The 26,006-nt window shown below is 60.8% G+C and overlaps 2 protein-coding genes across 2 annotated transcripts; one reads left to right on the top strand and one right to left on the bottom strand.

Annotated features, from left to right (window-relative positions):
• Window positions 1-659: 659 nt before the first annotated feature.
• On the bottom strand, window positions 660-5,422 carry FGF22 (fibroblast growth factor 22). Its single transcript, XM_040590458.1, has 4 exons — window positions 4,915-5,422; window positions 4,623-4,856; window positions 1,218-1,321; window positions 660-925 (listed from the first exon to the last, which is right to left on the bottom strand). Exons 1-4 carry the CDS (start codon window positions 5,420-5,422, stop codon window positions 731-733), a joined length of 1,041 nt encoding a protein of 346 aa, XP_040446392.1. The 3' UTR covers window positions 660-730.
• Window positions 5,405-25,058, top strand: POLRMT (RNA polymerase mitochondrial). The gene is made up of 21 exons (XM_040589138.1): window positions 5,405-5,498; window positions 7,088-7,183; window positions 7,843-8,597; window positions 8,952-9,082; window positions 11,941-12,127; window positions 12,607-12,756; window positions 12,923-13,090; window positions 13,404-13,574; window positions 14,274-14,513; window positions 14,764-15,543; window positions 16,076-16,198; window positions 18,205-18,327; window positions 19,288-19,467; window positions 20,236-20,322; window positions 20,617-20,730; window positions 21,396-21,445; window positions 21,729-21,827; window positions 22,154-22,226; window positions 22,750-22,832; window positions 23,422-23,492; window positions 24,335-25,058. Exons 1-21 carry the CDS (start codon window positions 5,441-5,443, stop codon window positions 24,382-24,384), a joined length of 3,789 nt encoding a protein of 1,262 aa, XP_040445072.1. The 5' UTR covers window positions 5,405-5,440; the 3' UTR covers window positions 24,385-25,058.
• Window positions 25,059-26,006: the final 948 nt, after the last annotated feature.

The following is a 26,006-nucleotide window of genomic DNA, read 5'->3' as shown; positions in this document are numbered from 1 at the left end:
CTGGCTGCGGGTCATGCGTGGGAGCGCTTTCCTGCGGTAATAGCACAGGGTCCCGGCTTTTCCCCAACAGGCAGCTGCTTTTTTCCTGCTCCCTCCTTTGAGCCGCTGGACAACCGTCGCTGTGTTTTCCTGTGGGTCAGATTTTGGGCTGGGGGCATCTCCGCCTGCGCACTCAGGTGGGGATGTGGGTCGATGAGGAGCTGGACATGGCAGGGGAGGGTCAACGCTGGTGGCTGCAGCTGTGAGCCCCGGGAAGCCAACCCCACCCAGCCCAAGCTGAGCCCATCACCGAAGCTCCAGAACTTGCTTCCCCTTCTGCACCATGAACACAGCTTTAATTGCCACGGGTGCTTGGACACAACACAAATACAGCCCGCCGGTACATCCCGGCCCCTGCCCCTGCAGAGACACGGCTAGCAGAGCTCTGGCCGCCTGGTCCGGGCTGCACTAGGGGGGTGCAACACAGGCAGCCCCGGCACGTGGTGGCCGCGCTCCCCAGGCTGTGCCACGCCAGCTCCGCTCGGCGGGACAGTGGGGAGACCCGCATCCCTGCACAGCTGCAGGGGCTGCATCCGGAGCATCTGCCTTCCGCATCCATCTCCGCCATGCGTTTAAAATTAAAACAATAAATAGCAAAAAAAAAAAAAAAAAAAGATATGTACATAAATAAAATAACCCTTTTTTCCTTTTTTTTTTTCCCTGCAGGATGGTCCAGAGCCGCCTGTGGGGCTCAGCTGATGAGCATGGGGAGGAAGTGTGTGGAGAGGTGCTGCCGGCGCGTCTTGCCCCCTCGCCGCGGCCTGCCCTTGCTACTGAGCGAGAGGAACATGGGGCGGCCGCGGTGCCGCCAGCGCAGCGACGCGTAGGTGTTGTAGCCGTTCTCCTCGATGCGCTCCGTGAACTTGCAGTTGGGGTTGAACTCCTTCTGGCAGGAGAGGGAAGGGGGTGAGGGGCAGCCGCGCTCAGCCCGTCATCACCCTGCTTTGGTGGGGTCGGAGCCCAGGAGCGGGGCAGGGCAGGACCCCTGCTCCTCCCGGCTCCCCGGAGGGCAGAGGGGCTCTGTGGGTGCAGTCCCCCGCTGGGAGTAGGTCAGGGCATGGGAAACCAGGAGCCTGCTCCTGGGCACCAGTCCCGGTGGGTTTGGGACCCCTGTTCCAGCTCTGCCCTGCGCCTCTGACCCCGCTGCAGTCCCTCCCTGGAGGCAGCGTCCGACCTACCGACCCGTAGAGCCTCCCCTGCTTGTTCATGGCCAGGTAGAAGCCGGTGTGCACCGCCCGGATGGCCACGACGCCCACACGCACCGACCGGATCTCGAGGATGCCTGCGGGACAGGGAAGCGTGGCGGTGAGCCGGGAGGGACCGGCAGCCTCCCCAAGGGACCCTGCCCCAATGCTTGGCTCTGTGGCTGCGAAGTGTCTCCATGGAGGGATGGGGCCGCTGACCCTCGCCTGGCACCGGAGCAGCCAGGGGCACGGTGGGAAGGAGGGCTGCAGCCCGAGCCGGCAGCGGGCAAGGGAACCTCTGATCCGGGGAGGATTTGATCTTTACTCCTCTCCTCCCCAGGAGCCGAGCTGCATGGGAGCGATGCCAAGCACAACCTCCATGTGCCTGGAACAAATCCCTGCCCAGTGCCAACCTTGCGTTTACCCTCCCCTCGTTGGCAGCTCTGCCCGTGCATCTGTCCTGAATGCGCCTGTGGTGCCCTGGGGACCTGACCCGCCTCTCCCAGTGCCCGGCCCCTGGCACCGTCAGGGCACCGAGGCCGGTGTGGCCCTTGGAGGGACAAAGTGTGCGCAGGGGTGGCAGTGCCGGCGCCCAGCCATGTTACGGTGGATGGAGGCACCTGGGCAGACGGCTGCGGGGATGGCGCTGCTACGGATGCCAGTGCTGGTCGCCCAGCTGGTACGAGCACAGACGTGCGACCCTGTGCCAGGCAGGAGGCACGTGGCAGCGCTGCAGGATGTGGGGATGAGCCCGGGAGGTGGCTGCAGCCAGGCTGTGAAGCCACAGCGGGGCACGGCCACAGCTGGACTGGTGTGCGTGTGCCCAGCCACTGAGTTTGGGGCGCAGCCGCTAATGGGAAAGGCATGCGGTCGGACCAGCAGCTCTGACAGGGGAAACACCCAGAGCATCATCAGGGCCTTTGGATTCCTGCACCGCCTCGTGCGGGCCAGCCCCCAGCGCTGCTGCCAGCCCTGCTGCCCACCACGGTGCTGTGGAGTGAGGAAGGAATCTCCAGTGGGCAAAGGCACAGGCAGGGTGTGAGCCACAGCAGGAGCTCCCCATGGGCACCGCTGCCCACGGCTACTCTGGCTGGATGGGGCGGGAGGATGCACGGAGGCTTTGGCTGGTGGCGGCACGCACAGCGCAGGGGGCTGCAGCCCCAGGGCGGGGGGGTTTACCAGCCACCGACACCCCAGCTGAGCTGGCATTGCCAGCCTGGGGGCACTCATGCCCTTGCCAGGAGCAGACGGGGTGGATGTGGCACCGGGGCAGCACGACAGCTCCTGAGCCCAGCTCCATGGGGGTGATGTGTAAGGGGATTTTCAGCCCAGCTGCATCCGTGCTGCCGCCAGCACCCAGCCCTGGCACCCCCCAGGACCCGCAGGGCCTGGCCCAGCAAAGCTGTTGATGAGCAGCCAGCCGCGGGGAAGGGCTGAGCGAATGCCTGCGAATCCATCCCACTTGATCACTGTCTGGAGCTGCTGCTATTTATAACAAAGAACTTCAGCTTTTCTAAAAATAACCCCCCCCCGCGTTGCCGTTCCCAGTGCCCCGGCTGGTCTGCCACACTTTGCTGTCAAGTGCCAGGGCAGTGCCTGGCTCTTTGCGGTGGCGATGGGTCCCTGTGGACGCGGGGCAGCACTGGGGGCAGCTCCCAGTGCTCCCAGTCTCACACCCTCAGCCCCAGCAGGGAGGCTGGGGCAGATGCAGGGTTTGAGGTGGGGGGAGCGCTGGGAGAGCCCCTGCCCCCCTGCAGCCGCTGGCAGGGCTGGTCGGGCAGCTGCCGTGAGGGCTGGGGAGCAGAGCCCAAGCCCAGCCCAAGCCCCAGTTATCTGTCACCACCTGCCAGGCCCAATTGCCACACGGCCCAGAGAACGTGTCGGGGTGCTTTGTGCTGGCAGTGCGCCCGGTCGGACTCCCCGCAGCCTCTGGCACCGCCGGAGGGTTCCCCGGGCTGGGCTGGGCTTCCTCGTCCTGTGGCCAGACTGGCCAGGACACAGGGCACCCCCCACTGCCACCGGGACACGGGCTGGGGGATGCTGCTCCCATCCACAGCATCCTTCCTGCCCCAAGCCCCGATGCCCCACCAGAGTCCCCTGGGGCCGCTCAGGCATCCTCCCCTCCCCAAGCACCTGACATCCCCCCCCTGCCCTGCCACTGCCCTGCCAGCCTGGTGCCCCCCCCTCCCTGTCACAAGGGGCTGGGACCCAGCACCCAAAAGGCGCTGATACCGCGGTGCTAAAGCTGGACTTGCAGCCCTGGCCCTTGTACGGTGGGTGCCACGTCCCCTCGGGACCCACGGTGCTGTCACCTGGAGGTGTCCCAGCTAGGAGCAGGTGGCTGCGGGGTCAAGGCAGGATCCCGGTGCTTGGAGCTGCCCCTAGGCCAGCACGGGGACCCCAGTGCCGGCCCCCGCGGCCGCCTCTTCCCACCGCCGCGGGCTGTGGGGTGGAGCAGCCCCAGCCCCAGGGAAAGGCCTAATCCTGCCTGCTTGTTCCCAAGCTCCAGATCACAGCACGGCCCAGGCAGCACCGACATCCTGCAGCGTTCGCCCCCTCTGTCCCCCCCCGGGGATGCCCGGGAGCCCCCCCAGGACCAGCCCGTGGGGAGGCTGCAGCAAGTGACCCCATGGCACAGCTGGGCACTGTGCCCCTCGGGGCGGCCGGCTCTGCCCACCCGGGTCCCTGCGTGGCGGGTGTCCCTGTGGCCACGCGTGTCCCCGCACTGTGCCGGGCCCCAGTCAGCGGGTGCTCCGCGGTCCCCTCTGACGGGGCGGCCCCGCACCCCCACCCAGCCTCACAGATGCCGGGTTGGGAGACCCGCATCGCCCTCAAGCTTTTCCCGTCCCTCCTCCTCCTCAGCCTTTATCCTCCACAGCGTGTTTACGGGGAACGACCAGCTCCCCCCACATGTGCCGGATGGAGCCCACCCGAGCGACAGGGCAGGGCGGGCAGCCCCCCGGAGGCGCTGACACCAGGGACCCCCCGGTCACCCAGGCGCTGGGCAGAGCTGCCAGCACCCTGCCGGGTCCCCGGTCGCTGCACGCCGGTGGCTTTGTGCCTCTCCTCGCTCCCCCGGCGCGGTGGGCAGCCGAGCCCCGGGAATGGAGGTCCCGGGGGTGAGGGCAGCAGGAGCCGGTCGGACGGGAGCGAGGACAGCGGGGACAGTGGCCACCTGCAGCTCCGGCACGGCACAGGCGTTCGCTGGGTCCCCGGGGCCGGGCACGGCGGGGTCCCGTCGCCACCCCGGGTGTCTCCGTCCAGCCCTCGCCCCTGCCCCGTCCCCTTTGCCCCCTGCCCGGCCTCGGCGGGATCGGGTTCTCGCCCGCCGTGGGTGGGAGGGCGGCGGCCCCGGCTCTCCCCGGTCCCGGTCCCGGTCCCAGTCTCGCTCCCACTCACTGCCCGGCCGCTCCCTCCAGCGCGTCCCCTCCACGCCGCCGCCGCCGTCGATGCGGAGGAAGAAGCGGGTGGCGGAGAAGAGCCGCCGCCAGCGCACGTCGCCCTCCAGGTGGCCGTAGCTACGGGGGGGCCGCCGGCCGCCCCAGGCGGCACTGCCCGCCCCCCGCCCCCGGCCCCGCCAGCACGGCGAGCGCCCCGGCGAGGCAGGCGGCGAGGGCGGCGGGGCCCCCGCGCCTCATGGCGGCGGGCGGCGGGCGGGCGGCGGGGCGCGGCGGGGCGGCGGGCGACGGGCCATGGCCGCGGCGGCGGCGACCGGCCCCGACGGCGCGGGCTGCCCGAGCCGGCGGGCGGGGCGGGGCGGGGGCCGCGGCGGCCAATGGGAGGGGCAGGAGCGAGGGGCGGGGCCTCCCATTCATAAATCGGCGCCCCGACGGCTTCCCCAGGTCCCCGTCCAGATTCGCTTGCCGCCGCTCGCGGGGCGCCCGGCTGGGGGAACGGCACGTCCCGGTGTCCCCATCCGCTCTCTCGGCGGGCGGGCTCTTCCGGCAGCGTGGCGGGGCTCGGGGCTGCCGTGGCCCCGGGGGGGGTGTCCCCGCGAGGCGGGAGGGCCGCATCCCAGCGCCGCGACCCCGGGGCTCCGCGACCCGCAGGGCTCCGCTGCCGCCCCGCCCCGTCCCGCCCCGTCGGGGCCTCCGCGGCCGCCAGGGGGCGCAGGGCGCGGCCGCGCTGCACCATGGGAGCTGTGGTCCGGCGCGGCGGGACTCGCGCTCCCGGCGTGCACCGCGCGGAGGAGGCGGCATGGCGGCGTAGCGCGGGGCATGGCGCTGCTGCGGCTGCGGGAGGCGCTGCTGGGCCCGGCCCGTCTGTGGGGCGCGGGTGAGCGGGCGGGGGGGGGGGTTGGGGGTCCTGCCCCTCCCCCCCCCCGGGACGGGGCTGGGAGGTCCCGGGGGCGTCACCCAGACCATGGGCTGGGGGATCCCTGTGGGCCTAACCCCAGTTGCGGGGTGCCGGCGGTCTGACCCTGGGGCTGTGTGGGGCCCCGAGGCCTGGCCCGGACTGGGGGTGGGGGGCTGTGGGTCCCTGTGCGCCTGACCCTGGCTGTGGGGCTGGGGATGGAGCTGGGGCTGTGGGTCCCTGTAGGCCTGACCCCAGCCATGGGGATGGAGCTGGGGCTGTGGGTCCCTGTAGGCCTGACCCCGACCATGGGGATGGAGCTGGGGCTGTGGGATCCCTGGGACCTGACCACGACCCTGGGGCTGTGGGGTCCCCAAGGCCTGACCCCAGCCATGGGGACAGAGCTGTAGGGTCCCCAAGACCTGACCCTGGCCATGGGGCTGGGTAGTCCCCAAGACTTGACGCTGACCATGGGGACACAGCTGTGGGTCCCTTGGAGCCTGACCCTGACCGTGGGGACAGAGCTGGGGCTGTGGGGTCCCTGTGGCCCTGACCATGGGGATGGAGCTGGGGCTGCGGGGACCTGACCATGACCCTGGGGCTGTGGGGTCCCCAAGGCCTGACCCCAACCATGGGGACAGAGCTGTGGGGTCCCTGAGGCCTGACCCTGACTGTGGGGCTGGGGCTGTGGGGTCTCTGTTGGCCAGACCATGACTGTGAAGACAGAGCTGTGGGGTCCTGGGGGTCTCACCCTGACTGTTGGAATAGAGCTGTAGGGTCCCAGGGGCCTGACCCTGACCATGGAACTGGGGCTGTGGGGTGCCAGGGGCCTGACCCTGAGCGTGGGGATGGAGCTGTGGCATCCCCAAGACCTGAACCTGACTGTGAGAATAGAGCTCACTTGAGGGGTCCTTGAGGCCTGACCCCGACTATGGGGATGGGGCTGTGGGGTCCCAGGGGCCTGACCCCAACCATGGGGACAGAGCTGGGGCTGTGGAGTCCCAGGAGCCTGACCCTGACCATGCATCTGGGGCTGTGGGCTCACTGGCATTGTGAACCCTCCACTGGGACAGAGCTGGGGGCTATGAGGATCTTTCTGTGTCATGACCTTCCCCCCCCCTGCCCCCCCCCCCCCCCCCCCCCCCCCGGGCTAGAGATGGGGACTATGGGTGTCTGGGGGTGCTGTCATTTTCTTTAAGGGTAGAAATGGGGGTCTCTGGGGTCCTGTCCCAGCTGTGGGATAGAGCCTGCCTGCTCTGGTCGTTGCTGGGGTCCTGTCACTGCAGCAGCGCTGGGGTTTGTGGCATCCTTGGGGTCCTTCAGGGGATTAGAGGCAGGGGTGAGGGAGGGGTCCCTGTTGCTTGCTGGCACAGGGCTGCCCCCACCCTTCTGTGGCACTGCTGCTGAGGTTGCTGGGGCCTGCAAGCTGAGCTGAGAAATGCTGCTTGCTCTCTTCCCTCTGTGCACTCCCTGCTACCCAGCTGGGGTGTGGGGCAGGACTGTGAGGCAGTGAGCAGTGTAAGGGGTGAAGCCGCCTCTGATCTCCTGGTCTTCGTGTTTTTCCACTGCAGGGATCCCATGGAGTGTTCTCAGGATCTACTCCTCCGCTAGCGCCAAGGAGAAGGCGAGGAGAAATGCCATCTGCGAGAGGACAGAGCTGCTGGAAGGTGAGGTGGGGAGAGTTGCAGGTGTTTCCCTTGTTTGGTGTTCTGGGAGGTTTTCTGGGAGTTTTCCCATTCTCTGTAGTCATAAAGATATTTGGGACTGGAAATACTTGTAGCCTGGGCAAGAATGTGGGGCTTCCCATGGATTTGCTGGCCTCCTTGAGCAAGTTCTGTCCTGTTTTAAGGACCTGGAGGCTCACCCTACCCACTGGGAGCATTGAGTTGCTGTAAGACACAGAGTGGTCCTAAGGGATGGTAGAAGAGTCCCTCCAGGGCATGTGAGGGCCCTGCGGACTGACCTGGAATGTGCTCTGGCTTTGGGCTCTCTGCCTGAGTGAGCTGAGGCCATGAGGTCCCTGGAGAAGCCCAGTGAAGTGACCAAGCAGCAGGTTAGACAGGTGTGAGCTGGTGCTTTTTCCCTTGCAGTGTCATTATTGGGTTCCCCGGGATGCTGGGATGGGCCACAGTGTACAGGTAGATCCCAGAAAGACAGTGGTCAAAGCACTTGATTGCTGGGAGGAGAGCTGGCCAAGGAGGGCAGAAGTCCTTTTGCAGACCCTCTTGTCCTGGGCGCTTCTGGAGGCGAGGCCCTGGGGTAGGACACAACCTTCTGTTGTGCCTTGCATCCCTTCACCTCTCCTTGGCTCTGTGTTCCCTGGCAGTGCTGAAAGCTCGAGTGAAGCAGCTCCAAGCAAGTAACGTCCCGGAGGTGATGGTCAACAAAGTGGAGCTGGCCCCGCTGCGGCATGGCAGGTACCAGGACCCGCTGCAGAAAGTGGTGGCTCCCAGCCCTGCGAAGGAGCAGCCCGCTCCCAGGGGAATGGGTGAGAGCCTGGGCCAGCCCAGAAGCTGGGTCGAGAAGTCAAAGAAAGAGATGTACATCCGACAGCTGAAGGTGGAGAGGAAATTATCCATTGCTGCCTCCCAGTTGGGTCTGGAGAGCCAGGCGAAGGCCAAGGCGAAGGCCAAAGCCAAGGCCGAAGCCAAGGCGAATGCCAAAGCCCAGACAAAGGCCAAGGTGAAGGCCAAAGCCCAGGCAAAGGCCAAAGTCAAGGTGAAGGCCAAGGCCAAATCCGAGGCCCAGGTGAGCCTGAATAACCCAAAGGCAAAAGTGGCTGCTGCCCAGCACCAGAGCCACGCTGGCTCCTGCAGCGTCTATGCCCACAGCAAGCCCAGGGTGGCAGCAGTGAAGGAGGGTGCGAAGGCGAAGAGGCATCGGAAGGTGCTGGAGGACAGTGACAGCAGCCAGTACAGGGTCCTGCAGCAGACCATCCAGTCCAACCTCGAATGCTTCCTGTACCTGCAGCAGCCAGAGGCGGCCGAGAGGTTCCTTTTCTCGTACCACAGATCCCCTGTGAAGAGAAAGCTTTTGAATGTCAATGCGTACAACATCGTGATGCGTAGCTGGGCAAGAAAGGTACTGAGCTGTGAGCTGCTGCCCTGCCCTGGTTGCCAGTTTTTCTGGGTGGCCGAGGGGGAGAAGGAGGGGCTGGCTCAGGAGGAAGAGCCTCATGCTTGTGGGAGCAACGCTCGTGGTTTTATCTGTGTCTGTCACATCTGTCTTCAGCAAATGTTCAAGGAAGGCTTGGCTTCTGCTGGGAGGGATGGAGCTGGCATGAAGCCACAGACCCCTGTGAGGTGGCAGTGAGGGGAAGGATGGGATGGGGCAGGACAGACAGGGCTGTATTTGAACAGGAGCGGAGGGGTGTGAAGCTGTGACTGGGGGCTGCTGGTGTCTGTGCCCACAGCCCCCTTCCCTTCTCACCCACAGGGCCAGTTGCAGCGCATCAACCAGCTGTTTTCCATGCTGGAGTCTGTTGGCCTCCGGCCCAGCCTGGACTCCTACGCAGCAGCGCTGGAGTGCATGGGCCGGAATGAGTTGTCTGCCAAAGCCATCCAGAGGTAATGCCCTTCACCTGCTGTCAAGGGCTGCCGAGGCCTGGGGCAGCATCTCCGCAGCCTGCTGCTTCACTGGGAGAACTGGGAGCTCGCTCTGGGGGTCGGGAAGACCTGTCCCTGCTGTGTGCACGTTTAGATGCTCTGAGCCACTTCTTGTGGCCAGATTTAGGGGTGGGCAGAGCTCCCGCAGTGGGTCGTCCTTGCCACCCCCAGCTGCCAGGGAGTTTTTCTGAGATTTTGCGGGCAAAGGAGATACAGGAGGTGAGAACAACCTTGCTTCTGGCCAGAGTTGTCTGTCCCCGCCTCAGCTGTCAGAGCTGGGCTGGCAGCAATCTGTCTTTGGTCCAGTACTGCTCGGTTCTGCACCCATCCTGGGCATCTCTTTCCCGGTGGCCCCTGCATTGCTGCCCAGCAGGAATGGCTTCTCCATTCATTTCTGTACCCCCTCTGTGGAGTTTGCCCTTCCTGGTAGGCTCAGCCGAACAGCCAGCTCTTGCAGGGTGCCAGCTTTCTGGAGGAGTGTGATCAGGAAATTCAGATGGATTTCATGGAGCATATGGGCAGAGTAAGCGTCAGACCCAAAGTGAGGAGCTGAAGAAGCCCTGTGAGATCCAGGCAGGCTGGGTCTGGGGGCAGCACCTGAATCTGTAGCCCAGCCAGCTGCCTTGCCAGAGGATGGAGAAGGCTTTCTCGTGATCTGCTAATGCTGCACAAACACCCTTGGGTGGTTCAGGGATTTATCACTGGCCTGTGTGTCCCTTGGCTGGCTAACAAGTTCTAGATGCCTCTGAGAGAATGTCTTCCAGTCAGCTGATTTAGAAGTGACTGGCATTGACTTTCCAGCCTGGGTGTGTGGTTGTTGCGTCAATATGGCAGTACACCTGTAGGGCTGTCTACAGGCAGATGTTTATAGCACACCTGCACAGATTTGTCAACCCCAAGCCTCGCTAGGGGGTGTGTGTGTTTCCCCACAGCTGTTCCTGCTTGCTGGCACTGTGTGGGTGCGAGCCCTCGTTTCTCTCCTCCTCCTGAACGTGCTCTCCCAGTTGGACATGGCAGTGGTGTGGCCTGGAGCGCTGAGCCTGTGGCAGGAGCATGCGAGATGAGGGTTTCTCGCTCTGCTCTTGGACTTGTGGGGTCCCTCCGAGGGTGTAAGCTGGGAGTTGTTTGTTTTAGCTCGGCTGCTGTGGGGTAGTTATCGGGGAGAGGGGCTCTGCAGAGATGGAGAGCTGTTCATCACCGAAGCTCCTGCGTGCTCCCAGACGTGCTGAAATGCAGCTGGGGTGTACGCAGCAGCAGGACTCAATGTGTTGCGGTTCTGGCTCAGGGTGCTCTTTGTCATTTTTTGGGCTCTTAATGCTTTCCCAAAGCTGCCAGGGGCTCCCTCTTGCCCGTTTAGCTTTCCGTGGGTGTTGGGGGCCTGGCTGGTGTCACTGTCACTCGGGTCTGCCTGTCCTCCCTCCAGTGTCACCCGGCACAGGCTGGGCCAGTCGGCAGGTGGGGCTCTGGGCTCTGCTGTGCCCTGGACGCCAGTTCCAGCCCGGCAGAACCAGGACATGGTCCTGCAGCATCCTCTTGAGGGGCTGGGGAGTGGGAGATGTTAGTGTGGGCAGGGGATTCTGGTCTCTGGCAGTGATGGGGGCTCCAGGGAAGAGAACTTCCTCACAGGTGCTGCAGCCACTCCTGATGCTTAAGCTGTTCCTCCTGCAGCCGGGTGAGCTGTGCTCCTATTGCTGGCCCCCAGCCTCGGGGCGTGAATCGCAGTCCCCTGCCCCTTTGCCCACGCTGTGACCAGCCCTGTGGGTTCCTTTCTGCTGGAGGGGAGAGCAGGGTTATTTGAGGGTGAAGGAACCTGCATCTTTTTGCTCCGTCTCACAGTGGCAGTGGAGCTTAGCCTCCCGTCCAAGCATGAAGGTGAAAGCTGCCTGCTCAGCAGAGGTGCAGGGCGGAGGGGTGGATAATTGATCGCTGTAACACGAGGCGGGTGACCTTGTAAGGACGAGCTGTGCTCTGGAGGCAGCTCCCACCCCAGCAGCTTCTGCGGCCCCTAGAGCTGGCTCCTGGCTGTGTGCGGAGGGCAGGGAGAAGTCCTGTGTTCCTGCAGGACAGCGCCCTGCTGCCAGGCTGCCTGACGGTCATGCTTTTGGAGGACTGGGGCATCCATCTGCCTGCTGCAGGTTTCCCAGTTACGCCCATTACTGCACTGTTCTTCCCTGGTCTGGGGCTGGGCAGACGTAGGCTCGGTCAGGCACAAGTTGCTGCAAACTTTTCAGCAGTTGCTGCATGGAGCGTGCTGTGAGGAGCAGGAGAAGGGCAGGGGCATCCCAGGGCAAGTGCATGGGACACATCCTGCTTCCTGGGTCTGTCAGAGCCTTTCCAGGGAGTGTGAGAGTTTTGCATCTTCCTGCAGTGACGCTGGTGTCAAGGGTGACACGAGGAAAGCTGCTGGGAACCACCCGGTGTGGAAAGGCCCCACCAGCTCTCTTGGGACAGCCTGGAGCAGTGTATCAGTCTCCTGCCCTGTGCTCAGAGCTAATTCTTGGTGGGTGCCAGCCCCCAAGCCCTGCTTTGGAAGAGAGTTTCAGTTGTGTGGCTGCCAGGGATTTGGGAGAGGTGGCTCTTTGTCCTGTGGCGTGTCTCACACGGGCCCGGGTGATGCTGTTTGAGTGCAGAAGTGGGGAAGGAAAAACCTGATACGGTCAAGGCCCTTGGATCCTCAAAAGGGAGCACCCCCATCTGGGTCCACCATGCTTAGTCTTCTGTTTAAAAACTTTGTTCTTTGCTTCATTATGTGCTGATTTCTGTACAACACGTGCACTCCCCCGTGAAAGATAAAGCCTGCCTTACCTGCCTCTCTTCAGATGTGTGCAGCAGCTGAAGGAGGATGGCTTCTGTGTGGATCAGCTCTTCCAAAAGTGCCTGTTTGAGGAAGATGAGAAGGAGAAGGTGCTGAATGCCATCAGGGTTGTCCAGCCCGACTACCAGGTGCCCCCTCCACCCCAGCCCCAGACCTGCAAGTCTTCTCTGCTCCAGGACTTCTACTCCAAAGTAAGTCACAGAGCTCAGGGGTGTCTCTGCAGCCTGGGGAGGTGTGGGAGCTGGGCAAATGGTGTTCACAGGTGTCAGATCCAGCCCAGGACTGTAACATAGGAAGAACTTTTTAGCCTGATGCCTGCTCAATAGCCGACACAAATCATCCAATGAGTAGCCTTGCCAACAGCCTTACAGGGGAACAGAGAAGGGCAGAGGGCTGATGCGGGGGGATGGAGATGACCCTCGGTGCACTGGAGAGGGTGTCTGGGGGATGCTTGACCATGACACAGGAACAGAGCAGCCTCTGGAGAGGCCTGTTACTCCTGGGGTTTGCCAGCCAGAGACCTCAGATCTCTGGACCCAGAGGACCCAGAAAGATGCCTTCAGCAGGGACTCAAACCACATGCCTCTTGGAGGGAAGCTGGGAGAATGAACATGTCTTCTCGTCCGCTGGCTTTTTTTTGTCTCACTTTTTTGTCTCACTCTTATTGCAGAAGAATATGGTGTCATACCCCAAGCTGGACTTCTCAGTGCAGGAGTTGCAGGAGCGCTTTCAGCAGCAGCTGGAGATGGAGCTGGACAGCACCATAACCATTGAGTCAGTGGAGTCAACGAAACCTCTGACCCCGAAAGCCATTAAAGCGGTAAAGCTCAGGGAGTCTGGGGGCTACAGGTCTGGAGGGAAGGGGGTCAGTTCAGTGCTCAGGACCTTGTGGGAGAGGTGCAGGGGTCAGTGGCCAAAGAGGCGGGCAGCTCGCTGGTGACACACTCTCACCGCAGCATTACTGTCTTGCTTCTGTTTCTGTGTAGCGTGAAGTGTTGGCCACCCTTCGTTCCCAGTGGCATGACTCCATCCTCCAGGCCCTGCAGAAGTCGAAGCACAGCATGTCTAACCTCAAGTCGGTGTCAGGGTACAACATTCTCTACCCCTACCTGTGCCTGTTGCCAGATGAGGAGTACGTGGGCATCATGCTGCAGGTAGGACCCTGCCCTGGTGTCATGGGGCTGCCACAAAGCACTGATGTCCCGCTTGGGCCGGCAGAATTGGAACATGAGCCTCAAAGTTTGCCCAGGTTTTTAGGTTCAGGCTCTGTCTGTGTCCTGTGCCAAGCAGCCAGAGAAGCCCCTGCTCTATCCTGGCCATGTTTCCTTCCTCCTCATCTGCTCAGCGCAGTGGGAATCAGCATCTTTCTATGCTCCCTGCACAGGGACTTTTACTCACGCTTTGTCTCTCTGCTCCATCTTTCTGTTCCGCCCTCCTTAAGACCCTCTTTGCCTTCCCCTTTCTCAGATCCTCAACAGCCTCTCTCCACAAGGAGAATCCCTCACTGTCTTGGCCAGGGACCTGGGCTCCAAAGTCTACAACAGATATGTCACCCAGAGGAAGCTGCACAGCTGCCAGCTGGAGAAGGTGCAGGAGGTCTATGAGGAGTACATCCACCTCCTGGCAAAGGACGGCCAGGTGGGTGCACTGGGGAGAGGAGTGGTCCTGGGTTCTGTGGGTTACAGAGCAGCAGAGCGGAGATGGGGAGAGGCAGTTTGTCTGTCCACCTCCTCACAAGCACAAGATCTGGGTTCTGGGAACCTGCTGCTGCAGTAAGGCCCCACCTCGCACTCAGTAGGACCCCTGCCCCATGGCAACTGGCAGGTTGGTTTTGGCAGAGCAGTGGTATTTCTGAGCTGGAGGGTTTTAAACCGGCAGAGTCGACCTCTTGGAGGCAGGCGTGCCGTGCAGGAGAGCGCTGGGGCTTGAGGGGGGTGCGCTTTGCAGGGCAGGACAGGACAGGAGGGGAGAAAGGGGCCATGACCACTGATCTGGGCAGCTCAAGGGCTGGATGAGTTCCCGGAGCTGAGTGCACATGGCATGGCAGGGGAGGGTGGATCTGCAGTCTGGGAGGGAGGGTCAGGGTGGTGTGGGGACAGGGTGTCAGCACAGGGAGGTGGCGAGAGGATGGGCTTTGCAGCGCCACTGTCCTGGCCTGCAGCAGAAGCAGGTTCTTGCCCCAGCGGTGTCAACTGTCCTTCCTCAAATACCCCTGTCAGGGAGGGTCCTTCTCAGAGCCACGTTCCAGGTACATAGATTGCATCCAGCAAACCCCCTGGGAGCAGCGTGGTTGGCCCATCCAGCTGATCCGATTTTCTCCTTCCACCTCCCTCCCAGCCTGACAACTATTTGCCTCGGGAATATTGGGAGAAGCTGGTGGCGGAAGCAGGCTTTGGGCCTTCTCTGAACTTGAAGGGCTGCAGCTGGCCGTACGTGCTCCTCGTGCGCCTGGGCATGTACATGCTGGAACTCCTGGTGCAGTCTGTCAAGGTACCCAGGAACATCCTCAGTCCTCACCTGGAGCCCAAGCTTATCCCCGTTCTCTACCACGTCTACTCCTTCCGCAGCAGCTGGCAGGTGAGCCTTGTCCTGGGGGCTCTGGGGGGCTGCACAGGTCACCTCTTCATCGGAACCTGGCCTTTGCAAGGCCCGTTTCCTTCCCTGCTGCCTTTCCTGCTCGGGATCACTTTGAGGAGCCTCTGGTTCTGTGCAGACAGTGTCCTTACTTAGCATGACTGTTCTGTAGTGAGTGACTGACCACATGCTCTCCAGACTCCATCCTTAATCCTCTGCTGCTGACCTTCACCTCTCTGATTCTCCTCTCCAGGTTGGGCTGATAAGGCCCCATCCCATCTTCTCCCAGATAGTGTCAGACGCTGCAGAGACCATGCTGACCTTTAACTCCTCTGCCATACCTATGCTGTGTCCCCCGCTGCCCTGGACCTCCCCCCATTTTGGTGCCTTTGTCCTGAACGACACCAAGTTGATGCGCTTTGTGGATGGGGCCGTCCAGCACCAGCTGCTCCTGGAGCAGTGTCCTCTGGTGAACCTCCACCCCGTGCTGGATGCCCTGAACCAGCTGGGAAACTGTGCCTGGAAAATTAACCAGCCAGTGCTGGACATCATCATCTCTATCTTCAATGACAAGGGTAATGAGAAGCTGGACATCCCACCGCCCCTCTCTGAGGCCCCCAAGCCTCCTGCTGTTCCCAGCAATTCCTCTACCTGGAACAAGACCCAGAAGCACGAGATGTTGCTGTGCAAGAAGAAGATGGCTGAAATGCACAGCTTGCGCATGGATGCGCTCTATAAGCTTTCCATTGCCAACTACGTTAGGGACAAGGTGTTCTGGTTTCCTCACAACATGGATTTCCGAGGCAGGACTTACCCTTGCCCACCTTATTTCAACCACCTTGGTAATGATGTCACACGGGCCATCCTGCTTTTCGCAGAGGGAAGGCCACTGGGGCCCAAGGGCCTTGACTGGTTAAAGATCCACCTCATTAACCTCACTGGGCTGAAAAAGAAGAACTCCTTGCACGAGCGGCTGGAGTACGCCAATGAAATCATGGAGGAGGTCCTGGACTCGGCCGATCACCCGCTCACGGTATGTGGGGAACAGCTGGCAGGGCTCTGCTCACTCTTGGGGTGGAGTGGGGGGGACCCTGAAAAAAGCTCCTAGAGCCCGCAGCAACCCCCGGGTGGGTTGGGAGATTCCCCTCCAGTGACCAAACTGAAAAGCAGAGAAGTTCATCTGCGTTGGAGCCCAAATGGGAATTGTCCAAATATGCTAAGGAAAAAAGGGATCAGTGACATCTTTAATTTCAGACGACACTTAACCGTTCCTCTGATTTAGTGTAGCTTGTATAAACTAAAATAAAATGGAAATCAGGTCGATTTTGAAGCAGAAATGTTTTGAAAGGTAACATTTTGAGAGGAAAAAGGGAAACAAAGCGTTGCAGAGTTTCCTAAATAACACACTAATAACTGAAAACACAATGAATTTTTAGGGAAGCGGAGGCATGGTGGGAAGAGGTGCCTTGCCCGGTATTTCCCGGGAGCGTGGAGGCTCCGGGCTTTGCCTGGGGTGCCGCAGGAGCACTGCCTGCTCCTACCAGCCCGTGGTTTCTTGTTCTCAGGGCAGGAAGTGGTGGATGAACGCCGATGAGCCCTGGCAAGCTTTGGCGTGCTGTATGGAAATCGCCAAAGCCTCGAGGTCACCAGATCCAGCAGCCTACGTCTCTCACTTCCCTGTTCACCAGGTAGGAGCCCAGCAGATCTGCATGGCCTCTGTGGCTGAGCAGGGAGGGAGGAGAACGGGCAGGGCAGAAGCATCCAGGTCTCCAGCGCTGCATTTACTATGCCATGTGGCCAGGCTTTCTTAGGTCTGGGAGTGCAGTCTGCAGGCATCTTGGCTTGAGAACTTGAGTAATTTGCTGCTGCGTGCGGTCACTAATGAGCCAGTACAGTCAAGGAAGCTTTGCTTCCTTTGGCTGGAGCAGAGCCTGTCTGGGAGATCGCTGTCAGCTGCCTGCAGGGTGAGAGCCAGGCAAGTCTTACCTTCTCTAGCTGCAGGATCGGGACTGAAAGTCAGCCCAGCCCCGGCTGGGTGGGACATGGCATGGTGCATGGCAGCACCTGCCCATCTGAAGTGCTCAGGGCCGTGCCGAGGCTCTGGATGCTTCTGCTCCACTCCGTTCTGGGGCTGTGCCGAGGCTCTGGGTGTCTCTACTCCGCTCCTGTTCTGGGGCTGGAGCCAAGCAACTCTGCAGGAGCCAAGGAGAAGTCAGGACCTCTAAAGAAGGGCAGAGAGACAGAGCTGATCTGTCCCCTGCGTTCAGGGATGTGGCTGTCACCCTGTGCCCTGTCCTGGCTTGGTCCCAGATGTGCCCACACTCGAGTGGGGCAGGTGCTTGGTGCTCAGCTCTCCGAAGGTGTCTGTCCTTGCCAGCCAGAAAAGAGGAGCCAGGCAGCTGCTCCGTTACCCAGCGCTCAGCCCTTTCTCCCTGCCATGTCCCAGCAGATCTGCAGCTCTCCCCACAGCTGCTGCCCAGCTAGCTATCTGTCTGCTGATAAACCCCTTACTGCATGGGAGACAATGATTAATTGTTTTCCTGGTGAGAGGGGTTTGCTCATTTATCTCATTAGAAGATCGGATGGCCATAATGAAGTGTGTGGGAGAATGGGGGTGTATTCTGCCAGTAGTGATGGTCTGGAATATGTATGAGACAGTCTAAACTGATACTGTTATGACAACAAAAGATCAAGAGAGCAGTTGAGGGGGTGTGGAGGGTGCCATTAATGAAATTGAAGCAAGGACTTCTTCTGGAGGGCACCGGTGTCTCTTTCTACCTGAGTCATCAGCGCTTGGTTAATAGAGGCGGCTCTTCTGCCACGGCGGGGCTGCCAGAGCCCTGTCAGTTCGCAGCTCTGCAACTTGCTGCACTGCAGGGGGAGGAGGGGGAGAGGAGGGGAGGGTTGCTCCTGCTGGCAGTTGCAGGCTCCCTTTGACCAGAGCCCAAGCACAGGAGGAGTGGGGATGGCCCCAAACGGCAGCAGCACACCTTCTGTGAGAAGCGTTTCTGCTGGTGCTGTTTGGGGAGCAGCAGGACCTTCCCACGCTGTCATGCAGGTCCTGCCCAGCTCATCCAAGCTGATCTTGGTCCCGGGAGGGCTGTCAGGGCAGCTGCTGTGACAGATCGGTCGGCGTGCCTCTCTGACTGCAGCTTTGGGAAAGGCTGGGTCGGGGCTGGCTTCTGTCAGAAGGATGTTTCTTTCCATCAGCCACAGAGCAGCGGCAGCACGGCTAGCTGTAGCCTCCCAGTCCGCTGTGGCTGGCTGAGCTTCGGCTTGACCTGCCTCTGAGCCTGCTCCTGGGTTTTCTGAGCTTGTTTTCACTGCTGGCTCTTGGGCTTCTTTTTAACATTGCAGACAGATTTACTGTTTTCCAGGAAATGTTTGGTTTTTCAGTGTTTCCATAGAGCTTGGGTGTCTTTGAAAATTCATGGAGGGGGCAGTGTGGTGTGAGGTTTTCTTTTTTTAAACCTCATAGGCAGCAGTAGTTTGTGATCAGACCCAGACAGGAAAAGTGCCCAGAAGGAAAGTGGAAACTGGTGTGGCCATGTCAGGTTTGCAGCTGATCTCCCACTCTGAAGAGAGAGGGGGGGAATGGCAGTAACCTGCTGAGCCCAGTGGATCTGTGCTGTTGAGCGGGGCTCCATCCACACGCTAACACCTTGTTTCCACCCTGCTCCCTTCCTGAGCACAGGACGGCTCTTGCAATGGTCTGCAGCACTACGCAGCTCTCGGCCGGGACCTTATTGGTGCCATCTCTGTCAATCTGATGCCCTGCAGTGTCCCCCAGGATGTCTACAGCGCGGTGGCCCAGCAGGTGAGGCGCAGTGGGGACATGGGGAGGTGTCCTCTCGGTGCTGCTGCCCCTTGCCACCGTGTTGCACGGGGTCACTCCAGCTCCCAAGAGAAAGGTCGAGATGAGACCAGCATGCAGAGGACTGGGAAAGTGTGAGCTGGTCAGAGGCAGAGTCTCTCCCCAGAGGGGAACCACTGCAGCAGCTGCAGTGGGGGATCTGGTTGGAGATCTGTCCTCACAGAGGTAGCTGTGAGAAATCCACTGGGATTTCTGCTGTCCTCACTTCTGAATGAAGTCTGGGAGAAGTAGGGTAGAGAGGAGGAAGAGAGCAGAGAATGTTCCTCATCTTTTGATCACAGATGGCCCACAGGTTATGGGGGTTTCTTTGTTTGACCCGGGTAGGAGGGAGCATGGAGAGATTCAGCCCTTGGTGGTGCTGCTGCTACGTATTCAGTTTTCCTGGCAAGACATGATGTGAAATGAGCCTGCTGGGAGGTGTGCTGAGATCTACCAGACTCCCTCAACTGGCGTTGAACCCCTGGCTCTCCCTTCCAGCTCTTGGCATGTTTTGCCCAGGCAGCACCGCACCAGAGGGCAGGAGGAGCACACAGAGGGAGTGTGGTTTGCTCAGAGTTATCATCAGGGGTGGCAGAGGGGGGAGAACCTGACTCCTGAGCCACGGTCCTCATGATGTCTGGCACCAGCCAGCTGCCATTTAAATAGACACCGCTCTGCTGAGGCAGCGGTGGAAGGCTCTGCGGGCACGGTTATCTGTGAGATGCAGATGCCTCTTGATTCCTTCGGCAGATGATCTCTGTTAGCCAGGGCTGGTGCAAATGGGCTGCAGGGCTTCTGATGGGAGTTCGGGCCAGGCAGTGCACAGTCTCATGTGGCCCCCCTGTGTCTCCCCCAGCCATGGAGGGGGCTTGGGCCAGCATGGCTTGCCGTGGGGCTGACATCCCAGGGCTCTCTCCTCCTCAGGTGGAGGAGCTTCGGAAGAAGGATGCTGAACACGGGGTGAAGATTGCCCAGGTACTGCAAGGCTTCATCACCCGTAAAGTGGTGAAGCAGACGGTGATGACAGTGGTGTACGGTGTCACACGCTATGGTGGGCGGCTGCAGATGGAGAAGCGTCTCAAGGAGATTGACGAGTTCCCTGAGGTAGTGTGCCTGCCCTGGCCTCCCCCAGTAGCATTTTGCTCAGCTCTTGGTCCTTGCTGGGAGAGGTGCCTGCACTGCCCTTCCTGTGGGTTTCCTTCCTGCCTTGCTCTCTCCTTATCCCCCCAAATCTCAGCTAACAGAGGGACATGCAGGATTGAGCCCCCTGTGGCTTGTCCAGCCTGCAGGCGAGCTGTCTGCCAGCACGTGTGGGTGGGGAGGGAGCCCTCAGCTGGGGCTGCTCCTCACCCCTCCTGGGCCCAGCTTGGTGGCATAACGGCCTCAGCTGCTGGTTCAGATGCAAAACAAGGTTTGTGGCTGCGCTCTTCCCTCTGGTAGTGGCTCGTGTCTTAGCAGAGCTCTTGGAGGCTTGTTTCTCGTGACACCTGTTTCTTGTTCTGTGACCCCACCGTGAGAGTGTCCTTGCTGAGTGGGTGATTTGCGGTAGCAGGTTGGTGCTGGGAGCGTTTCTGCTGTGTGTTGCATTCCTGGGGCAGATGAGGCAGCGAGAGCGCTCCTGTTCATCCATCCAGGGATGTTACGCAGAGATCAGCCTGTCCTCGGACAAGGAGCCATCTGAAATGCTGATCTCAGCCTCCCTCCATCACAACCCACAGCCAGCTGTCTGCAGCAGCTCGAGACTTAACACTGTCTGTGGTGGAGGCAATTTTGAGGTGCCAGGGAGCAGGGAGATGCTCTTTTAGCTTCCCTTAGGTTCCATCACTTTGCTCCCCTTTGCCTGACCCCTTGCTCTGCCTCTGGTCTGTGCAGGAATATTTGTGGGAAGCATCTCACTACCTTGTAAAGCAGGTTTTCAATGGCATCAAGGAGATGTTCTCAGCAACTCGAGACATCCAGGTAAGGTGCCTGTTGGCTCTCTGCCTTTTCTTCCCTGGCCCACCCATACATAGACCAGGGGATGCTACATGGGGAGGGAGAGGTGGTTCTTCTGGGTCCTGGCCCAGAGAGGTTCCTCCTGTCCGAGCCCAGAGGTGTGGGATTGTGCCTGGCACAGGGCTAAACTCCCCTGTAAGCGCTGGACTGTCACAGTCAGAGGCAGGAGTCAGGGGGGCCTGTGCTGGGAGGGGATGGGGTCTCCCAGCTGCCCATATTAACTCCAGCCACTTTCTTCCCTGCTTCCCTCTGCTAAAGAGCTGGCTGACAGACAGCGCCAAGCTCATTGCCCAGTCGGGACGGACAGTGGAGTGGGTCACGCCGCTGGGTCTCCCCATCGTGCAGCCCTACTATCGGTCCAGATCCACCGTGGTAAGTATCTGGTCTGCAGGACCCATCTACCCCTCCCTCTGCCATGGTGGGGAGCAGGGAAAGGACAACCAGGCTTTCAGGCAGCAAGCTAAAGCCCAGCAGGCTGGCATCGCTTGCAGGTGAGCCTGCAGAGCAGGTAGGATTTGTGTGTGCAGGCATATCCTCCGGCCTCGTCGCTTCCTGCAGAGGCAGGAGTGTGTGGGTGGGCTGGTGAGGGAGCTCTGCTGCTCCCATCCCACTCAAGCAGCTGGGGCACGGGCCTGTTCCCCGCACTGAGGAGCCTTCCTCAGGGCTCGCGTGAGTCAGTCTCGCTGCTCTTGCCTCCCACACGCTGCTGCACTGACTCACATCTCCCCAGTCTCGCCTTCACAGCCGCTCACCTTCAGGAGCCATTCTCTTAACCCTCACAGGGGTGAATCAGCGTATTGCTGGGAAGGGGTGAAGGATGCCTGCCAGCATCCTCAGGAGGGGAGGCAGGCAAGGTGGCACTGAGGAGTGACAGCTGCCGTGGAGGCTGGGATGCCCTGGAAAGGTCCCTGCCCAGGCCCCTTGTTGCAGCCAGGGATGTTGCCTGCGGAGCAAGTAGCTCGTGGTCGGTGTAGGCCCCTCTCCAGAAGTAGGGGCGGCACAGGGTGACAGCTGGTCCCTTTTCTCTCTCCCTGCAGCTGAACTGCAGCATGCAGAACTTGAGTGTGAAAAGCGTCAACAGCAACCAGTAAGTATGAAACCATGGTCTTCACTGAGCCCTTGCTGTCCCCAGCCTGTGCCCTGGGGACAAAGCCACCTCAGTGGAACCTGCCAGCAAGTGCCAGAGCTCCTGCTACCCTATAAGCTGCAGAAAGCCAGCCAGAGGAGCAGGGCCCGGTGCTTCAGCAGGGCCTTGAGGCCCTCCAGGGCTGCCCCCATCAACTCCAGCTCTCACCTGGCACTGGCTCTGTGCTGGCACTCTCATCTTTGGATTTGCCTCAGCTCCTCTCATCTCCCACTCTGTGCTGCAGGAAACCCGATACAATGAAGCAGAAGAACGCCTTCCCACCCAACTTCATCCACTCCCTGGACTCCACGCACATGATGCTCACGGCTCTGCACTGCTTCAGGTAGGGAGTGGGCAGCAGGGCTCTTCCCTGGCTCCGGGACTCGCTCCCTGCTGGGAGAGCATCGCCAGGGCAAGGCATGTGATGTGGGAAAGGGGTTTCCTGGGTGGGTGGGCCTTCTGGCAGAGAAGGGGTGAGAGGAGGCAGCAGGGCAGGAGCAGAGAGATTGTGGGGTTAGTGGTCTCTGAAGGTCGGCAGGCACTGCAGGGAGTGCCCCTTCTCGTGTGGTCCCTGCTCGTGTCCCAGCAAGAAGGTCTGCATGGGGTAGGGGACACTGCAGAGATGGGGGCTCTCAGCGCTACTTCATGGCACCTTCTGCTGCCTCCCAGGCAGGGTCTGACCTTCGTCTCAGTCCACGATTGCTACTGGACTCACGCGCTCACTGTGGACATCATGAACCAGGTAAAAGTGTGCTCCCGGGTCCCTTGTGAGCCGGGATGTTGCTGATCTGTCCTCTGGGCACCTGCCAGCCCTTGCCTCCCTTGGGCTTTGCTCCACAGGCCGATTTATTTACCCAGGCGAGGTGAACCTGGGGTGCTTGCTGGTGGTTGCAGCTGATTTCCTGGTGCCAGAGCCCCATCTCCTCCCTGCCCTTGATTGAGGGAGCATGTAGGGGAGAGCCTGCGTGCACGGATCAGTGCTACACACGGCGCTTGGCAGAGTCCGTGCCTCTGTCCTGCCCTGGGCTCTTTCCCCTGGAGTGCTGTGAGGGCTGCTCTATAGTAGACTGAAAAATGGGGGTCAGCTTCTGCTTCCTACCCCCTAGGCTGATTCCCTTCCCCCCTTGTCCGGCAGCCCCTCTTTCCCCCTCTTGCCCGCTGCTTTCCCTGCCCCTCGTTTCTAACCTGCCTTGGCTGAGAAGCTCTGAGGGGAAGGAGGGGAAAACGCCTGTTAACATGCGACTCACCGTGTCTCCCTGGATCAGATCTGTCGGCAGCAATTTGTGGCTCTGCACAGTGAGAAGATCCTGCAGGATCTGTCCGAGTTCATGCTGGAGAAGTACTGCAGGTATTCCTTGCCTGGTGGTGAACTCCCACCACGCTTTTTCCTACCCACACCAATTCCCTGTCCTGGAGATTGTGCCCAGATGCTCACAGGTTGTGTCTCACGTTCTGCTGGGGGGGCTGCTCTGGAGGGACGCTGTGCTTCCTTCTTGACTGACACCCAAATTGCCTTAGACCTCGGCATGAAAAACAAGGTGTCTGCATCCTTTGCCTACAGAGCTGAAGGAGGGTTTGGTGCCTGAATCCCTCGGTGGGCCTGGGGCGGGCGGTGATGTCTGTGCCTTGGGTTCTCCATGGTGAACGAGGTGGGAAGGAGCAGTGAAGCCACACGTAGGGTCGGGCCAGCGTGTGGCCCCCAGTTGCCACCGCAGAGCCAGACAGTGCAGACCCAGTCCTGGGCAGGGTCTGTAGCTTCAGCACCTACCCAGGGATGTTGTGGCAGGGGCTGGGCTCCCCCTGTGAGGTGCGTGATGTGTTTTGGAAGAGGAATTTGGAACAGGATTCATTGTTAGGGGCTGGCGCTGGGGAGCAGAGGAGGGTGCACCTTCTCCTAGAGCTCCCCTGTTGATTTTCTTTCTTTCTGGTTCATCCAGTCCCGGCAGAGAGACTAGAGCCCTCTGGCAGAAGAAACTGATGGAGCAGCTGTCAAATGTCCCCAGGACAGGTAGGAGCACAGGACAGGAACTCCAAAGCTGAGGAGCAGTTTGGAGATGAGGGGAGTGCAATGGGCAGCGGCCCCCAAACCCGCTGACCTCATGTGGTGTCTGAAGCTGGCCATAGCGTGGGTCTGGCCATAAAGCTGTCCCCTCGGACCAGGTTGTCCTGCCTGTGCTGGGCTCTGGGGCAGGGCCTTAAGACATTTCCCTGTAGCATCCCTGTGGGCAGTCCCTGCCCTCCCCGGAGCTGAGCTCCTGGCGTTTTCCCTGAGTTGACCCAGCTTGTCCCGTCCCCCGTCTTGTTCCTCTCCCATCTGTTTCCAACCATGAGGCATTTGCCTGGAGATGGGAGTGAGGCACTCAGCTTGGTAATTGCCAGGATGTAGATGTTATACATGCAATGGGATTAAGGCAATTGGTTTAACTCCTTCTAATCTCTCAGCCCTGCCTCTGCCAGACCATCTGGCTAACCTCTGCTCTGCCATTGCAAAATGGAACAGGCCGGCGCTCCGCTGTTGAGCAGCCGCTGTGGTCAGCCCCAGAAGCAGCAAGATCCAGTGGCAGGGATGGTTTGTACCCTCAGGCCGTGCGCTCGTCTTCTTTCCCTGCCTTGCTGCTGTTACACACTTCTGTCTTGCTCTGCTGACCAGTCCTGGATAAAATTGGAGGGACGGCAGTTCCTGGAAGACCTCTAAGGTCCCTGCTGTCTTCACCCCCTCCCTGCATCAGGGGCTGAGCTGAACTAGTTTTTCTGCAGGAAGCTGAAGCAGGGCTCGCGGCAGCTTCTCTCCCAGTTGCCCCATCTCCACCTGGCTCTCCTCTGACCTCTCCTCTCCCTTGCTTCCCCCAGGCCAGTTCAACCTGGAGAAGGTGATGGATTCCACCTATTTCTTCAGCTGAGCCCTGGCAGCCTCAGAGGCTGCAGTAGGCGCTGGCCCCAAGGCTCTGTCCTGCATCTCATCGGGAAAGCGGGTGCAGCTGCCGGTCCAGTAAGAGATCCCTGCCTGACACAGATGCCGAGGCAAACTGGGACTCTGCGAGGAGCGCGGGAGCAGCCAGGAGGTGCCGGTGGGGGCCAGGGTGTCTGCACTGTTTGCTGTCACTGCCTGTGTCCCAGGCAAGGGGAGAGGGCATCGAGCCCTGGGGAGGGCTGCGCCTCTCTGCTGCAGGGTCAAAGGGGTGGGGGTAGACGGGGCTGGCTCCCCTCAGTCCTCACCCTGGCACGATGCACCTGCTGCTGCTGGGAGCTCCAGTTTGGCCTGGGTGCCATCCCTCTCCGCCAGCAGGGCTCAGACCTCGTGGGGTGTTTGGCCCCTGCCTGGAGGGGCAGGCAGCTGGCTGTGGCTGCAGCGTGAGCCTCCAGCCCTGTTCTTGGCCACAGGGCACATGCTGCTCTCCGTGCCCTGCTCCCGCTGCTGGGCACTATCACCGCTCTACTGTAGTGCAGCCTCTGCAGCTCCTCACTCTCATTTCCAGGGATCGGTTTAACTTTGCTCACTGGCACTCAGGCAGGGAAAACCACTAACACAGGAGTGGAGGTGTACGATACTGTAAATAAAACATTTTTTGAAATACTAGGTGGCAACTGTGTCCTTCTAGGCATCTTTGCCTGAAGTCTGCAGGGTGCCTGTGTTCTTGCCTTGTCTTCCTGGGGAGGTGCGACTGATGTCTCCCCAGACTGCTGCTGTTTTGCTGACTGGTTGGGCTTTAGTTACTCACAGAGGTGTCACATTCTGAAAATGCTTTTGTAGCAGAAATAGGCAAAACTTTCCCGCAGCCCAGAGCTGCAGTGGTAGCTGGGCTCTTGCAGGCGCTGGCTGCAGCTGCCTGCCCCTTGCAGCTTTAGCCAGAAGCCTCCTGTCTTGCTGAGACTCTGGCCTTCCAGCCTCCTCACCCTGGGGCTGCGTGTTTGCATGCTGCTTGTAAAACTGATGTTTTTAAGATTTTTGCAGCTGGAGCAGTGTGTACAGCTCTTGGTCGAGCCCTGTACCCCCACAGGCTCCAGCTTGCAGCCCGCTCCCAGCTCCTTCCTTGCTGATGCTGGAGCAGGGACATGGCATTTCGCGAGGGCAAAACGTTCTGGGAGGAGGCTTTTCACCTTTCCTTTTTTCTGGCAGGGAAGCAGCTCTTCAAAGGACAAAGCTGCCTCCTGCAGCCTGGGGCTGTGCCCGGTGGCAGGGCTCCCAGGCCTGGGCAAGGGGAGCGGGAGCAGCCGGAGCCACGGCAGGGAGGGACGGTGGCGAAGAAGCAGAGACGGAGTCGTGCGTAGCTCTGTCAGCTGCTGACGTTTATTGCACAGGATGGGCTGGATGGGAAGGGGGACGCTTGGAGCGGGGCCCTGTCCCACCGGCTGCGCAGCTTCAGGGTGCCGGGCTGGCACGCGGCCCCTCGCTTGCTGCGTACATTCAGCGTGGAAGGTTCCAGAGTGCTCGGCCGAGAGGCATACGTGCACACACACCCGCACACGCATCTGTAGGCGCACACACACACCCGCAGGCACGCCGGTACACGCAGCGTATGCC

The sequence above is a fragment of the Falco naumanni genome, chromosome 4 (assembly GCF_017639655.2).
Source record: "Falco naumanni isolate bFalNau1 chromosome 4, bFalNau1.pat, whole genome shotgun sequence".
NCBI classification, from domain to species: domain Eukaryota; kingdom Metazoa; phylum Chordata; class Aves; order Falconiformes; family Falconidae; genus Falco; species Falco naumanni.
The sequence above is the reverse complement of the archived record's forward strand: the minus strand, read 5'-3'. Positions and strand labels throughout refer to the sequence as shown.

Bases quoted from the DNA above. Each gene is read 5' to 3' on its own strand.
- FGF22 (XM_040590458.1), bottom strand. From the start codon at position 5,422: ATGCCGCCTCCTCCGCGCGGTGCACGCCGGGAGCGCGAGTCCCGCCGC. The intron at 1,322-4,622 runs GTGAGTGGGAGC...CCTGTCCCGCAG, and splicing joins CTGGAGGGAGCGGCCGGGCA to GCATCCTCGAGATCCGGTCG. The intron at 926-1,217 runs GTAGGTCGGACG...CTCTCCTGCCAG, and splicing joins AGGGGAGGCTCTACGGGTCG to AAGGAGTTCAACCCCAACTG.
- POLRMT (XM_040589138.1), top strand. From the start codon at position 5,441: ATGGCGCTGCTGCGGCTGCGGGAGGCGCTGCTGGGCCCGGCCCGTCTG. The intron at 5,499-7,087 runs GTGAGCGGGCGG...TTTCCACTGCAG, and splicing joins GGCCCGTCTGTGGGGCGCGG to GGATCCCATGGAGTGTTCTC. The intron at 15,544-16,075 runs GTATGTGGGGAA...TCTTGTTCTCAG, and splicing joins CGGCCGATCACCCGCTCACG to GGCAGGAAGTGGTGGATGAA.